This window comes from Oncorhynchus gorbuscha, unplaced genomic scaffold (genome assembly GCF_021184085.1).
Source record: "Oncorhynchus gorbuscha isolate QuinsamMale2020 ecotype Even-year unplaced genomic scaffold, OgorEven_v1.0 Un_scaffold_576, whole genome shotgun sequence".
NCBI classification, from domain to species: Eukaryota; Metazoa; Chordata; class Actinopteri; order Salmoniformes; family Salmonidae; genus Oncorhynchus; species Oncorhynchus gorbuscha.
In genome coordinates, this window is record NW_025745411.1 from 314,349 (window position 1) to 329,978 (window position 15,630).

The 15,630-nt window shown below is 50.6% G+C and overlaps 2 protein-coding genes across 2 annotated transcripts in view; one reads left to right on the plus strand and one right to left on the minus strand.

Moving 5' to 3' along the window:
- Window positions 1–15,630, minus strand: part of LOC124018745 (nuclear pore complex protein Nup107-like) — a 230,538-nt gene that overhangs the window by 64,753 nt on the left and 150,155 nt on the right. The window lies entirely within an intron of this gene.
- LOC124018753 (carboxypeptidase M-like) overlaps window positions 1–15,630 on the plus strand; it is a 94,515-nt gene that overhangs the window by 17,032 nt on the left and 61,853 nt on the right. The window contains exon 3 of the mRNA XM_046334107.1: window positions 2,961–3,058. Coding sequence (XP_046190063.1) covers window positions 2,961–3,058 — 98 coding nt within the window. The remainder of the gene's footprint in view (window positions 1–2,960; window positions 3,059–15,630) is intronic.

Consider the following 15,630-nt stretch of genomic DNA (forward strand, 5'->3'; position numbering starts at 1 on the left):
ACTATAAGTAGCGTACAGTATCTTTAGGCCCTCTGTGTACCTGCAGGCTAAATCTCTGTCAGTTCCTCTATAAGTAGCGTACAGTATCTTTAGGCCCTCTGTGTACCTGCAGGCTAAATCTCTGTCAGTTCCACTATAAGTAGCGTACAGTATCTTTAGGCCCTCTGTGTACCTGCAGGCTAAATCTCTGTCAGTTCCACTATAAGTAGCGTACAGTATCTTTAGGCCCTCTGTGTACCTGCAGGCTAAATCTCTGTCAGTTCCACTATAAGTAGCGTACAGTATCTTTAGGCCCTCTGTGTACCTGCAGGCTAAATCTCTGTCAGTTCCACTATAGGTAGCGTACAGTATCTTTAGGCCCTCTGTTTACCTGCCTGGCTCCCTGCCTGCACTAAACACTGTCAGTTCCACTATAGGTAGCGTACAGTATCTTTAGGCCCTCTGTATACCTGCAGGCTAAATCTCTGTCAGTTCCACTATAGGTAGCGTACAGTATCTTTAGGCCCTCTTGTGTACCTGCCTGGCCCCTGCCTGCACTAAATCTCTGTCAGATTGTGAGGTCATCGTGTTTCAAGGCCTGTCGCCCGTCCTGGGCCCGTTAATTGAACCTCCCTCCTAATCTTCTGGTGATCCCCCGTGCCGCTCGAGGTGAGACTCTTGGCTAATTACTGTTTTAAATCTAGTACACCACCTGCCTCGTCCCTTCTCCTCCGCTGACTCCCTCTGTGATCATTCCTCTACTGCTGCCCCCCCCCCCCCTTCCTACTTGACCCCTCCCCCTCATACTTGACCCCTCCCCTCATACTTGACCCCTCCCCCCCTGACCCCTCCCCTCATACTTGACCCCTCCCCTTCCTACTTGACCCCTCCCCTTCCTACGTGACCCTCCCCTTCCTACGTGACCCCTCCCCTTCCTACGTGACCCCTCCCCTTCCTACTTGACCCCTCCCCTTCCTACTTGACCCCTCCCGTGCGTCTTTGTGTCCTGTAGACACTTTGAGGGGTTTCGTCTTTAAGCCCTGGACAGAAACAGCTGTGCTGAGATGACAGGCTTCTATGTTCAACCTTTCAGACATAATTGGTCAGAAGTTTAAGTGGGGGGGGGGTTTGAGGGTGGGGGTGTGGATGGGTGGGGGGGGTGGAGGGGTAAGGGGGGTTGTGCTTGCATGCATGTGTGTGATTTGTGTGGAGGATTTGGTTCCATTATAGACTTGTCTTAGAGCCATAAGAGGGTGAACAAAATCACTAGTTATGATGAAAGGAGAACAGAGATTCTATCCTGTACTCTGTTACTATAGTTGTTGTGATTAAAGGAGAACAGAGATTATATCCTGTAGTCTGTTACTATAGTTGTTGTTATGATGAAAGGAGACCAGAGATTATATCCTGTAGTCTGTTACTCTAGTTGTTGTTATGATGAAAGGAGAACAGAGATTATATCCTGTAGTCTGTTACTATAGTTGTTATGAAAGGAGAACAGAGATTATATCCTGTAGTCTGTTACTCTAGTTGTTGTTATGATGAAAGGAGACCAGAGATTATATCCTGTAGTCTGTTACTCTAGTTGTTGTTATGATGAAAGGAGACCAGAGATTATATCCTGTAGTCTGTTACTCTAGTTGTTGTTATGATGAAAGGAGAACAGATATTATATCCTGTAGTCTGCTACTATAGTTATGATGAAAGGAGAACAGAGATTCTATCCTGTAGTCTGTTACTATAGTTGTTATGAAAGGAGAACAGAGATTCTATCCTGTAGTCTGTTACTATAGTTGTTGTTATGAAAGGAGAACAGAGATTCTATCCTGTAGTCTGTTACTATAGTTATGATGAAAGGAGAACAGAGATTCTATCCTGTAGTCTGTTACTATAGTTGTTATGAAAGGAGAACAGAGATTCTATCCTGTAGTCTGTTACTATAGTTGTTGTTATGAAAGGAGAACAGAGATTCTATCCTGTAGTCTGTTACTATAGTTGTTGTGATGAAAGGAGAACAGAGATTCTATCCTGTAGTCTGTTACTATAGTTGTTGTGATGAAAGGAGAACAGAGATTCTATCCTGTAGTCTGTTACTATAGTTGTTATGAAAGGAGAACAGAGATTCTATCCTGTAGTCTGTTACTATAGTTGTTATGAAAGGAGAACAGAGATTCTATCCTAGTCTGGCCAGAAGCAGCTCGTCTTGAGGATGACTCACTGCTGCCTATCCTGACGTACTGGCCATGGAGCAGGTTCAGACGTGTTGTGTGGTAGAGCTCTGACAAATGCTGGAACACAGGAAGTCTCTCTCATACAGGACAATAATCTATACTACCTCCTTGAAGTGTACATTCCTTCACTATATATCCCACAAAATGTAAAAGCGTTGGATTGGTTGAGCTGGGATTGAGGGAGTTTCAGTTCTCTTCCTATTGAACACTATTTGAGGTTATTGAGACGTTTGGTTACTATAGTTGTTATGGGGAGAACAGAGATTCTATCCTGTAGTCTGGGAGGAGAGGGGGCAGGGAGGACTGAGGAGACTGGGCGGAGGAGGAGACTGGGCGGAGGAGGAGACTGGGCGGAGGAGGAGACTGGGCGGAGGAGGAGACTGGGCGGAGGAGGAGACTGGGCGGAGGAGGAGACTGGGCGGAGGAGGAGACTGGGCAGGGGAGGAGGAGACTGGGCGGAGGGGGGCGGAGGGGAGGAGGGGGGGAGGGGAGGAGGGGGGGGGGAGGAGGGGGGCAGGGGAGGAGAGGGGGCAGGGGAGGAGAGGGGGCAGAGGAGAGGGGCTGTGAGCTGATGTTGAGTTGCCAGGTGCCATTCCACGAAATCAAAAACACTCTGAATAATGTTCTGTCCTGCTCTAGGGGCTGGTGGGGAAAAAACAGGCCGTCCCACGAACACACTGGTTTGAATTGATTTGATGAGTAAATATCTTGGTGATTCCTCTGTATAATGGTGCTGTTGTTTGTTGGCAGGGAGAGACCTCTGGGTGCTCATTCTGGGAAAGAATCCGGCTGAGCACCGGATGGGAATTCCTGAATTCAAATATGTTGGGAATATGCATGGAAATGAGGTAAGCTCATCACGGAAACACAGACACACACGGATACACACACGGATACACACACGGATACACACACAGATACACACACAGACAGAAGATATTTGGCGTAGTAGCATTAAGTCATTTTATAAATGTGTTCCTAGTCAGCTGTCCAATCCAGGTCCAAGCCATCACCATTCCTGTTCCCTAAAGCCCCCCCAGAGGAGAGAGATATAGAGGTGATACTGTTCTCTAAAGCCCCCCACCCAGAGGAGAGAGATATAGAGGTGATACTGTTCTCTAAAGCCCCCCACCCAGAGGAGAGGGATGATACTGTTCTCTAAACCCCCCCCCCCCCCCAGAGAGGATATAGAGCTGATACTGTTCACTAAACCCCCCCCCTCAGAGAGAGAGATGACTGATACTGTTCACTAAAGATACCCCCCCCCAGAGGGGAGAGGATATAGAGATGATACTGTTCACTAAAGCCCCCCCCAGAGGAGAGAGGATATAGAGATGATACTGTTCCTAAAGCCCCCCCCCCCAGAGAGGGGAGAGGATGTAGAGATGATACTGTTCTCTAAAGCCCCCCCCCCAGAGGAGAGAGGATATAGAGATGATACTGTTCACTAAAGCCCCCCCCCCAGAGGAGAGAGGATATAGAGATGATACTGTTCACTAAAGCCCCCCCAGAGGAGAGAGGATATAGAGATGATACTGTTCTCTAAAGCCCCCCCCCCAGAGGAGAGAGGATATAGAGATGATACTGTTCACTAAAGCCCCCCCCCAGAGGAGAGAGGATATAGAGATACTGTTTACTAAAGCTCCCCCCCCCCAGAGGGGAGAGGATATAGAGATGATACTGTTCACTAAAGCCCCCCCCCCAGAGGAGAGAGGATATAGAGATGATACTGTTTACTAAAGCCCCCCCCAGAGGGGAGAGGATATAGAGATGATACTGTTCCCTAAAGCCCCCCCCCAGAGGAGAGAGGATATAGAGATGATACTGTTCCTAAAGCCCCCAGAGGAGAGAGGATATAGAGATGATACTGTTCCCTAAAGCCCCCCCCCCCAGAGGAGAGAGGATATAGAGATGATACTGTTCACTAAAGCCCCCCAGAGGGGAGAGGATATAGAGATGATACTGTTCCCTAAAGCCCCCCCCAGAGGAGAGAGGATATAGAGATGATACTGTTCCTAAAGCCCCCCCAGAGGAGAGAGGATATAGAGATGATACTGTTCACTAAAGCCCCCCCCCCCCCCCAGAGGGAGAGGATATAGAGATGATACTGTTCACTAAAGCCCCCCCCCAGAGGGGAGAGGATATAGAGATGATACTGTTCTCTAAAGCCCCCAGAGGGAGAGGATATAGAGATGATACTGTTCACTAAAGCCCCCAGAGGGGAGAGGATATAGAGATGATACTGTTCACTAAAGCCCCCAGAGGGGAGAGGATATAGAGATGATACTGTTCACTAAAGCCCCCCAGAGGGAGAGAGGATATAGAGATGATACTGTTCACTAAAGCCCCCCAGAGGAGAGAGGATATAGAGATGATACTGTTTACTAAAGCCCCCCCAGAGGGGAGAGGATATAGAGATGATACTGTTCCCTAAAGCCCCCCAGAGGGAGAGGATATAGAGATGATACTGTTCCCTAAAGCCCCCAGAGGAGAGAGGATATAGAGATGATACTGTTCCCTAAAGCCCCCCCCCCAGAGGAGAGAGGATATAGAGATGATACTGTTCCCTAAAGCCCCCAGAGGAGAGAGGATATAGAGATGATACTGTTCACTAAGCCCCCCCCCCCCCAGAGGGAGAGGATATAGAGATGATACTGTTCCCTAAAGCCCCCCCAGAGGGAGAGGATATAGAGATGATACTGTTCACTAAAGCCCCCCCCCCCCCAGAGGAGAGAGGATATAGAGATGATACTGTTCACTAAAGCCCCCCCCCAGAGGGGAGAGGATATAGAGATGATACTGTTCACTAAAGCCCCCCCCCCCCCAGAGGGGAGAGGATATAGAGATGATACTGTTCTAAAGCCCCCCCAGAGAGGGGGGAGAGGATATAGAGATGATACTGTTCACTAAAGCCCCCCCCCAGAGGAGAGAGGATATAGAGATGATACTGTTCCCTAAAGCCCCCAGAGGGGAGAGGATATAGAGATGATACTGTTCACTAAAGCCCCCCCCCCCAGAGGAGAGAGGATATAGAGATGATACTGTTCCCTAAAGCCCCCCCCAGAGGAGAGAGGATATAGAGATGATACTGTTCACTAAAGCCCCCCCCCAGAGGAGAGAGGATATAGAGATGATACTGTTCCCTAAAGCCCCCCCCCCCAGAGGAGAGAGGATATAGAGATGATACTGTTTACCCCCCCAGAGGGGAGAGGATATAGAGATGATACTGTTCTCTAAAGCCCCCCCCCAGAGGAGAGAGGATATAGAGATGATACTGTTCCTAAAGCCCCCCCCCAGAGGAGAGAGGATATAGAGATGATACTGTTCCCTAAAGCCCCCCCCAGAGGAGAGAGGATATAGAGATGATACTGTTCCCTAAAGCCCCCCAGAGGGGAGAGGATATAGAGATGATACTGTTCACTAAAGCCCCCAGAGGAGAGAGGATATAGAGATGATACTGTTCCTAAAGCCCCCCCCCCCCCAGAGGAGAGAGGATATAGAGATGATACTGTTTACTAAAGCCCCCCCCAGAGGGAGAGGATATAGAGATGATACTGTTTACTAAAGCCTCCCCCCCCCCCCAGAGGGGAGAGGATATAGAGATGATACTGTTCACTAAAGCCCCCCCCCAGAGGAGAGAGGATATAGAGATGATACTGTTTACTAAAGCCCCCCAGAGGGGAGAGGATATAGAGATGATACTGTTTACTAAAGATACTGTTCCCCCCCCAGAGGGGAGAGGATATAGAGATGATACTGTTCACTAAAGCCCCCCCCAGAGGGGAGAGGATATAGAGATGATACTGTTCACTAAAGCCCCCCCCCCCCCCAGAGGAGAGAGGATATAGAGATGATACTGTTCACTAAAGCCCCCCCCCCCCCAGAGGAGAGAGGATATAGAGATGATACTGTTCACTAAAGCCCCCCCCCCCAGAGGAGAGAGGATATAGAGATGATACTGTTCACTAAAGCCCCCCCAGAGGAGAGAGGATATAGAGATGATACTGTTCTCTAAAGCCCCCCCCAGAGGGGAGAGGATATAGAGATGATACTGTTCTCTAAAGCCCCCCCCAGAGGGGAGAGGATATAGAGATGATACTGTTCTCTAAAGCCCCCCAGAGGAGAGAGGATATAGAGATGATACTGTTCACTAAAGCCCCCCCCCCCCCAGAGGGGAGAGGATATAGAGATGATACTGTTCCTAAAGCCCCCCCCCAGAGGAGAGAGGATATAGAGATGATACTGTTCACTAAAGCCCCCCCCCAGAGGAGAGAGGATATAGAGATGATACTGTTCCCTAAAGCCCCCCCCCCCAGAGGGGAGAGGATATAGAGATGATACTGTTTACTAAGCCCCCCCCCCAGAGGGGAGAGGATATAGAGATGATACTGTTTACTAAAGCCCCCCCAGAGGGGAGAGGATATAGAGATGATACTGTTCCCTAAAGCCCCCCCCCAGAGGGGAGAGGATATAGAGATGATACTGTTCACTAAAGCCCCCCCCCAGAGGAGAGAGGATATAGAGATGATACTGTTCACTAAAGCCCCCCCAGAGGGAGAGGATATAGAGATGATACTGTTCACTAAAGCCCCCCCCCCCCCCCCCCAGAGGAGAGAGGATATAGAGATGATACTGTTCACTAAAGCCCCCCCCCCCCCCCCCCCAGAGGAGAGAGGATATAGAGATGATACTGTTCACTAAAGCCCCCCCCCCCCCAGAGGAGAGGGGATATAGAGATGATACTGTTCACTAAAGCCCCCCCAGAGGGGAGAGGATATAGAGATGATACTGTTCACTAAAGCCCCCCAGAGGAGAGAGGATATAGAGATGATACTGTTCACTAAAGCCCCCCCCCAGAGGGAGAGGATATAGAGATGATACTGTTCACTAAAGCCCCCCCCAGAGGAGAGAGGATATAGAGATGATACTGTTCACTAAAGCCCCCCCAGAGGAGAGAGGATATAGAGATGATACTGTTCACTAAAGCCCCCAGAGGGGAGAGGATATAGAGATGATACTGTTCACTAAAGCCCCCCCCAGAGGGGAGAGGATATAGAGATGATACTGTTCACTAAAGCCCCCCCCCCCAGAGGGAGAGGATATAGAGATGATACTGTTCACTAAAGCCCCCCCCAGAGGAGAGAGGATATAGAGATGATACTGTTCACTAAAGCCCCCCCAGAGGAGAGAGGATATAGAGATGATACTGTTCACTAAAGCCCCCCCAGAGGAGAGAGGATATAGAGATGATACTGTTCACTAAAGCCCCCCCCCCCAGAGGAGAGAGGATATAGAGATGATACTGTTCACTAAAGCCCCCCCCCAGAGGAGAGAGGATATAGAGATGATACTGTTCACTAAAGCCCCCCCCCCCAGAGGGGAGAGGATATAGAGATGATACTGTTCACTAAAGCCCCCCCCCCCCCCCCAGAGGGGAGAGGATATAGAGATGATACTGTTCACTAAAGCCCCCCCCCCCAGAGGGGAGAGGATATAGAGATGATACTGTTCACTAAAGCCCCCCCCCCAGAGGAGAGAGGATATAGAGATGATACTGTTCACTAAAGCCCCCCCCCCAGAGGAGAGAGGATATAGAGATGATACTGTTCACTAAAGCCCCCCCAGAGGAGAGAGGATATAGAGATGATACTGTTCACTAAAGCCCCCCCCCCCAGAGGGAGAGGATATAGAGATGATACTGTTCACTAAAGCCCCCCCAGAGGAGAGAGGATATAGAGATGATACTGTTCACTAAAGCCCCCCCCCCCAGAGGAGAGAGGATATAGAGATGATACTGTTCACTAAAGCCCCCAGAGGAGAGAGGATATAGAGATGATACTGTTCACTAAAGCCCCCCCCCCCCCCCCAGAGGAGAGAGGATATAGAGATGATACTGTTCACTAAAGCCCCCCCAGAGGAGAGAGGATATAGAGATGATACTGTTCACTAAAGCCCCCCCCCAGAGGAGAGAGGATATAGAGATGATACTGTTCACTAAAGCCCCCCCCCAGAGGAGAGAGGATATAGAGATGATACTGTTCACTAAAGCCCCCCCCCCCCCAGAGGAGAGAGGATATAGAGATGATACTGTTCCCTAAAGCCCCCCCCCCCCAGAGGAGAGAGGATATAGAGATGATACTGTTCACTAAAGCCCCCCCCCCCCCCCCCCCAGAGGAGAGAGGATATAGAGATGATACTGTTTACTAAAGCCCCCCCAGAGGGGAGAGGATATAGAGATGATACTGTTTACTAAAGCCCCCCCCCCCCAGAGGGGAGAGGATATAGAGATGATACTGTTTACTAAAGCCCCCCCCCCCAGAGGGGAGAGGATATAGAGATGATACTGTTTACTAAAGCCCCCCCCCCAGAGGGAGAGGATATAGAGATGATACTGTTCACTAAAGCCCCCCCCCAGAGGAGAGAGGATATAGAGATGATACTGTTTACTAAAGCCCCCCCCCCCCCCCAGAGGGGAGAGGATATAGAGATGATACTGTTTACTAAAGCTTCCCCCCCCCCAGAGGGGAGAGGATATAGAGATGATACTGTTTACTAAAGCTGTTCCCCCCCAGAGGGGAGAGGATATAGAGATGATACTGTTTACTAAAGCCCCCCCCCCCAGAGGGGAGAGGATATAGAGATGATACTGTTCACTAAAGCCCCCCCAGAGGAGAGAGGATATAGAGATGATACTGTTTACTAAAGCCCCCCCCAGAGGGGAGAGGATATAGAGATGATACTGTTCACTAAAGCCCCCCCCCCCAGAGGAGAGAGGATATAGAGATGATACTGTTTACTAAAGCTGCCCCCCCCCCAGAGAGGGAGAGGATATAGAGATGATACTGTTCACTAAAGCCCCCCCCCCAGAGGGAGAGGATATAGAGATGATACTGTTCACTAAAGCCCCCCAGAGGGGAGAGGATATAGAGATGATACTGTTCCCTAAAGCCCCCCCCCAGAGGGGAGAGGATATAGAGATGATACTGTTCCCTAAAGCCCCCCCCCCCCCCCCAGAGGGGAGAGGATATAGAGATGATACTGTTCACTAAAGCCCCCCCAGAGGGGAGAGGATATAGAGATGATGCTAGTCAGTGGTTTACTCTTGCTTTACCAAACAGGAAATGAAATGAATGTAGACGAGGGGGCCTCCCTCTCATATCAAACAAAACCAGCTCAGCCTTGCATGTCCTCCTCTTTCCGTTGGCCTTGCTAAATGTGGAAGCAGGGGTGGACTGCTGCAGACACACACACTGTGTGATTAGGGTTGTGTGGAGATGGATGGAGAGGTCCTTACATAGAGATGTTTCATCGTTATGTCTGGAGGGACATGCCGTGTGTGTGTGTCCGTCCGTCCTTCAGTCCGTGGCCTGTGGGAAAGAGAGGGCGGGGGCTGGGACCACAAAGAGTTGTAGAAGCTGAGGGCTCTGGGGCCTGGAGGGCCACAGAGGAGGAGCAGCTGACTGTGACCCCAGCAGGAGGAGGTTGAAGAGGGGCTCTTTTCACACTGCCCCCCCCCCCTTCTTGATCTCCAGTCTTTCTCCCATCCTCTCCCTATCGCCCTCCGTTCCTCCACTCTGGTTCCCTCGGGTCTCCTCCACTCTGGTTCCCTCGGGTCTCCTCCACTCTGGTTCCCTCGGGTCTCCTCCACTCTGGTTCCCTCGGGTCTCCTCCTGTCTGGTTTGCCTCGGGTCTCCTCCTGTCTGGTCTCCTCCACTCTGGTTCCCTCGGGTCTCCTCCACTCTGGTTCCCTCGGGTCTCCTCCACTCTGGGGTCTCCTCCTGTCTGGTTCCCTCGGGTCTCCTCCTGTCTGGTTCCCTCGGGTCTCCTCCTGTCTGGTTCCCTCGGGTCTCCTCCTGTCTGGTTCCCTCGGGTCTCCTCCTGTCTGGATCGGGTCTCCTCCTGTCTGGTTCCCTGGTCTCCTCCTGTCTGGTCTCCTCCTGTCTGGTTTGCCTCGGGTCTCCTCCTGTCTGGTTCCCTAAAGGGTCTCCTCCACTCTGGTTCCCTGGTCTCCTCCTGTCTGGTCTCCTCCTGTCTGGTCTCCTGTGTCTGGTTCCCTCGGGTCTCCTCCTGTCTGGTTCCCTCGGGTCTCCTCCTGTCTGGTTTGCCTCGGGTCTCCTCCTGTCTGGTTCCCTCGGGTCTCCTCCTGTCTGGTTTGCCTCGGGTCTCCTCCTGTCTGGTTCCCTCGGGTCTCCTCCACTCTGGTTTGCCTCGGGTCTCCTCCACTCTGGTTTGCCTCGGGTCTCCTCCACTCTGGTTTGCCTCGGGTCTCCTCCTGTCTGGTTTGCCTCGGGTCTCCTCCTGTCTGGTTTGCCTCGGGTCTCCTCCTGTCTGGTTCCCTCGGGTCTCCTCCTGTCTGGTTCCCTCGGGTCTCCTCCTGTCTGGTTCCCTCGGGTCTCCTCCTGTCTGGTCTCCTCCTGTCTGGTTCCCTCGGGTCTCCTCCTGTCTGGTTTGCCTCGGGTCTCCTCCTGTCTGGTTTGCCTCGGGTCTCCTCCTGTCTGGTTTGCCTCGGGTCTCCTCCTGTCTGGTTTGCCTCGGGTCTCCTCCTGTCTGGTTTGCCTCGGGTCTCCTCCTGTCTGGTTTGCCTCGGGTCTCCTCCTGTCTGGTTCCCTCGGGTCTCCTCCTGTCTGGTTTGCCTCGGGTCTCCTCCTGTCTGGTTTGCCTCGGGTCTCCTCCTGTCTGGTTTGCCTCGGGTCTCCTCCTGTCTGGTTTGCCTCGGGTCTCCTCCTGTCTGGTTCCCTCGGGTCTCCTCCTGTCTGGTTTGCCTCGGGTCTCCTCCTGTCTGGTTCCCTCGGGTCTCCTCCTGTCTGGTTCCCTCGGGTCTCCTCCTGTCTGGTTCCCTCGGGTCTCCTCCACTCTGGTTTGCCTCGGGTCTCCTCCTGTCTGGTTTGCCTCGGGTCTCCTCCTGTCTGGTTTGCCTCGGGTCTCCTCCTGTCTGGTTTGCCTCGGGTCTCCTCCTGTCTGGTTTGCCCCGGGTCTCCTCCTGTCTGGTTCCCTCCTGTCTGGTTCCCTCGGGTCTCCTCCTGTCTGGTTTGCCTCGGGTCTCCTCCTGTCTGGTTTGCCCCGGGTCTCCTCCTGTCTGGTTTGCCCCGGGTCTCCTCCTGTCTGGTTCCCTCCTGTCTGGTTCCCTCGGGTCTCCTCCTGTCTGGTTTGCCCCGGGTCTCCTCCTGTCTGGTTTGCCCCGGGTCTCCTCCTGTCTGGTTTGCCCCGGGTCTCCTCCTGTCTGGTTTGCCCCGGGTCTCCTCCTGTCTGGTTTGCCCCGGGTCTCCTCCTGTCTGGTTTGCCCCGGGTCTCCTCCTGTCTGGTTTGCCCCGGGTCTCCTCCTGTCTGGTTTCCCCCGGGGCTCCATTGTAAGTGCCAGTCCTCCTCCAGGGGTCTGAATTAAACCCTCTTTGCAAGAGATAGCGACACCACTCTACTCTCGGACCGGGAAATCTGATGAAGAAAAATGAGGTTGAGAAGACTCCGGCCAACGCACAGCAGATACGCACAGAGAGAGAGAGAGAGCTGCTCTTCAGCATTACTGTAGTAAACAAACACTAACAGGCTTTATTAGTAATAAGATAAACAACTATGTATCATTTTTTTTTCTTTTTTACTAAAACGTGTTCATAATTTACTTCATTGTCCCCATAGTGATAAATGTGTTTTTACGGTCAATTTATATACAGAACCAGTCAAAGGTTTGGACACTTACTCATTCCAGGGTTTTTCTTTATTTTTACAGTTTTCTTCATTGTAGAATAATAGTGAAGACGTCGAGACTATGAAATAACACACATAGTTAAGAGAATGCCGAGAATGTGCAAAGCTGCCAGGGGTGGTAAAACCTTGGATCATTGTTACTCTAACTTCCGCGACGCATATAAGGCCCTGCCCCGCCCCGCCCCCCTTTCGGAAAAGCTGACCACGTACTCCATTTTTTGATCCCTGCCTACAGGCAGAAATTAAAACAAGAGGCCCCACGCTGAGGTCTGTCCAACGCTGGTCAGAACAAGCTGACTCTACACTCCAAGACTGCTTCCATCACGTGGACTGGGACATGTTTCGTACTCGTCAGATGGGAATATTGACGAATACGCTGATTCAGTCGAGTTCATTAGAACGTGCGTCGAAGATGTCGTTTCCCATAGCAAGAATGTGCAGAAGCTGTCATCAAGACAAAGCGTGACGACTTTGAAGAATCTGGAACAAAAAATGATATATTTGGATTTGTTTAATCAAAAATTTATTCCAAATTCTTCAAAGTCGCTACTCGTTGCCTTGACAGCTTTGCACATTCTTGGCATTCTATCAACTATCTGTGTTATTTCATAGTTTTGATGTCTTCACTATTATTCTACAATGTAGAAAAGGGTTCAAAAAGAAAGGATCACACAGAGGGATTCTGGGTAGTCTGAAACAAATCTACTTTGAAACTAAAGTGTACATCTCACACACATGGTTATGGGCTTAAAGGAGGAGACACCAGTACCATGTCAGATACAGAGTTGACATGTATTACATTTAGAGTTTGCTTCCCAATATTACACTTTATATACATCACAGAAGACTGAAATATAACAACTGTTTGAAATAGAAACACCAGATTTTCAACATTTTAATAAAATTGTTTATGAGTTATGAAAAATATGAATGATGTTCTCGGTAGTCTAGAGGACAATGTGGTCATTTGATTGGAGGAAAGGGTTTTAAAAGGTTTGTACCGGTTTCCTGTTTGGCAGCTTGAAAGACGCCATCTTGAAATGTGTCAGTAGGAAGTGAATGAACAGTTTAACTCTGTTGCATCATCCTGCAGTTCTACCTGTTGAACGCCCAGTCAGACGCTTTCTGTCTGTTGAACGCCCAGTCAGACGCTTTATGTCTGTTGAACGCCCAGTCAGGCGCTTTATGTCTGTTGAACGCCCAGTCAGGTGCTTTCTGTCTGTTGAACGCCCAGTCAGACGCTTTATGTCTGTTGAACGCCCAGTCAGACGCTTTCTGTCTGTTGAACGCCCAGTCAGGCGCTTTATGTCTGTTGAACGCCCAGTCAGGTGCTTTCTGTCTGTTGAACGCCCAGTCAGACGCTTTATGTCTGTTGAACGCCCAGTCAGATGCTTTCTGTCTGTTGAACGCCCAGTCAGGCGCTTTATGTCTGTTGAACGCCCAGTCAGGCGCTTTATGTCTGTTGAACGCCCAGTCAGACGCTTTATGTCTGTTGAACGCCCAGTCAGGCGCTTTATGTCTGTTGAACGCCCAGTCAGGCGCTTTATGTCTGTTGAACGCCCAGTCAGGCGCTTTATGTCTGTTGAACGCCCAGTCAGACGCTTTATGTCTGTTGAACGCCCAGTCAGACGCTTTATGTCTGTTGAACGCCCAGTCAGACGCTTTATGTCTGTACGCCCAGTCAGACTCTTTATGTCTGTTGAACGCCCAGTCAGACGCTTTATGTCTGTTGAACGCCCAGTCAGACGCTTTATGTCTGTTGAACGCCCAGTCAGACGCTTTATGTCTGTTGAACGCCCAGTCAGACGCTTTATGTCTGTTGAACGCCCAGTCAGACGCTTTATGTCTGTTGAACGCCCAGTCAGACGCTTTATGTCTGTTGAACGCCCAGTCAGACGCTTTATGTCTGTTGAACGCCCAGTCAGACGCTTTATGTCTGTTGAACGCCCAGTCAGACGCTTTATGTCTGTTGAACGCCCAGTCAGACGCTTTATGTCTGTTGAACGCCCAGTCAGACGCTTTATGTCTGTTGAACGCCCAGTCAGACGCTTTATGTCTGTTGAACGCCCAGTCAGACGCTTTATGTCTGTTGAACGCCCAGTCAGACGCTTTATGTCTGTTGAACGCCCAGTCAGACGCTTTATGTCTGTTGAACGCCCAGTCAGACGCTTCCTTCAGAACAGTGACCGCAAAGAGACACTATGGGTGTACGTCTGTGATCCAGCCCAGCAGTAACACACCTCGTTCAGATTATTGGCTTATCCTAGTCTTTTAATTAAAGGGATACTTCGGGATTTTGGCATTGAGGCCCTTTTTATCTACTTTCCCCAGAGTCAGATGAACTTGTGGATAACATTTGTCTCATCGTGTAGTTTGAAGCAAGTTGCTAACGCTAGTGCAGTTGCTAGCTAACGCTAGTGCAGTTGCTAGCTAACGCTAGTGCAGTTGCTAGCTAGCGCTAGTGCAGTTGCTAGCTAGCGCTAGTGCAGTTGCTAGCTAACGCTAGTGCAGTTGCTAGCTAGCGCTAGTGCAGTTGCTAGCTAGCGCTAGTGCAGTTGCTAGCTAGTTTTAGTTAGCGTTTGCTTGCGAAACTACATCGAACGTCTTTAATACTGGACATCGACAAGTTCATCTGACTCTGGGGAAGTAGACAAAGGGCCTCGTTGCTAAAATGCCGACGTATCCCTTTAAGACTGATTAGTTCAATCAGGTCAGGTGTGTTACTGCTTGGTTGGGACAAAAGCCTGCACCCACACCACGACGCCTGCAGATAGAAATGGTTTGACCCCTACTTTAGTGAGATGGAATGGACTTGTGAGAAAATGGAGGGTGTGGACTTGTGAGAAAATGGAGGGTGTGGACTTGTGAGAAAATGTAGGGTGTATAATAAGTGGAAATAAGACTTACTGTAAATAGACGTGACTCTGAGGAGTCTGCTGCTAGAAGACTTAAAGGCCCTAAGACGGGTAACAGTACTATGACTCAGACTGAGAGGCCCCAAGACAGCTAGTGGTGGTAGTAGACTGAGGGGCCCCAAGACAGCTAGTGGTGGTAGTAGTAGACTGAGAGGCCCCAAGTCAGCTAGTGGTGGTAGTAGTAGACTGAGAGGCCCCAAGTCAGCTAGTAGTGGTGGTAGTAGTAGACTGAGGGGCCCCAAGACAGCTAGTGGTGGTAGTAGACTGAGGGGCCCCAAGACAGCTAGTGGTGGTAGTAGTAGACTGAGAGGCCCCAAGTCAGCTAGTAGTGGTGGTAGTAGTAGACTGAGAGGCCCCAAGTCAGCTAGTGGTGGTAGTAGTAGACTGAGAGGCCCCAAGTCAGCTAGTAGTGGTGGTAGTAGTAGACTGAGAGGCCCCAAGTCAGCTAGTGGTGGTAGTAGTAGACTGAGAGGCCCCAAGTCAGCTAGTAGTGGTGGTGGTAGTAGACTGAGAGGCCCCAAGACAGCTAGTAGTGGTGGTAGTAGTAGACTGAGAGGCCCTAAGACAGCTAGTGGTGGTAGTAGTAGACTGAGGCCCCAAGACAGCTAGTGGTGGTGGTAGTAGTAGTAGACTGAGAGGCCCCAAGACAGCTAGTAGTGGTGGTAGTAGTAGACTGAGAGGCCCCAATACAGCTAGTAGTGGTGGTAGTAGTAGACTGAGAGGCCCCAATACAGCTAGTGGTGGTGGTGGTAGTAGACTGAGGCCCCAATACAGCTAGTGGTGGTGGTGGTGGTGGTAGTAGA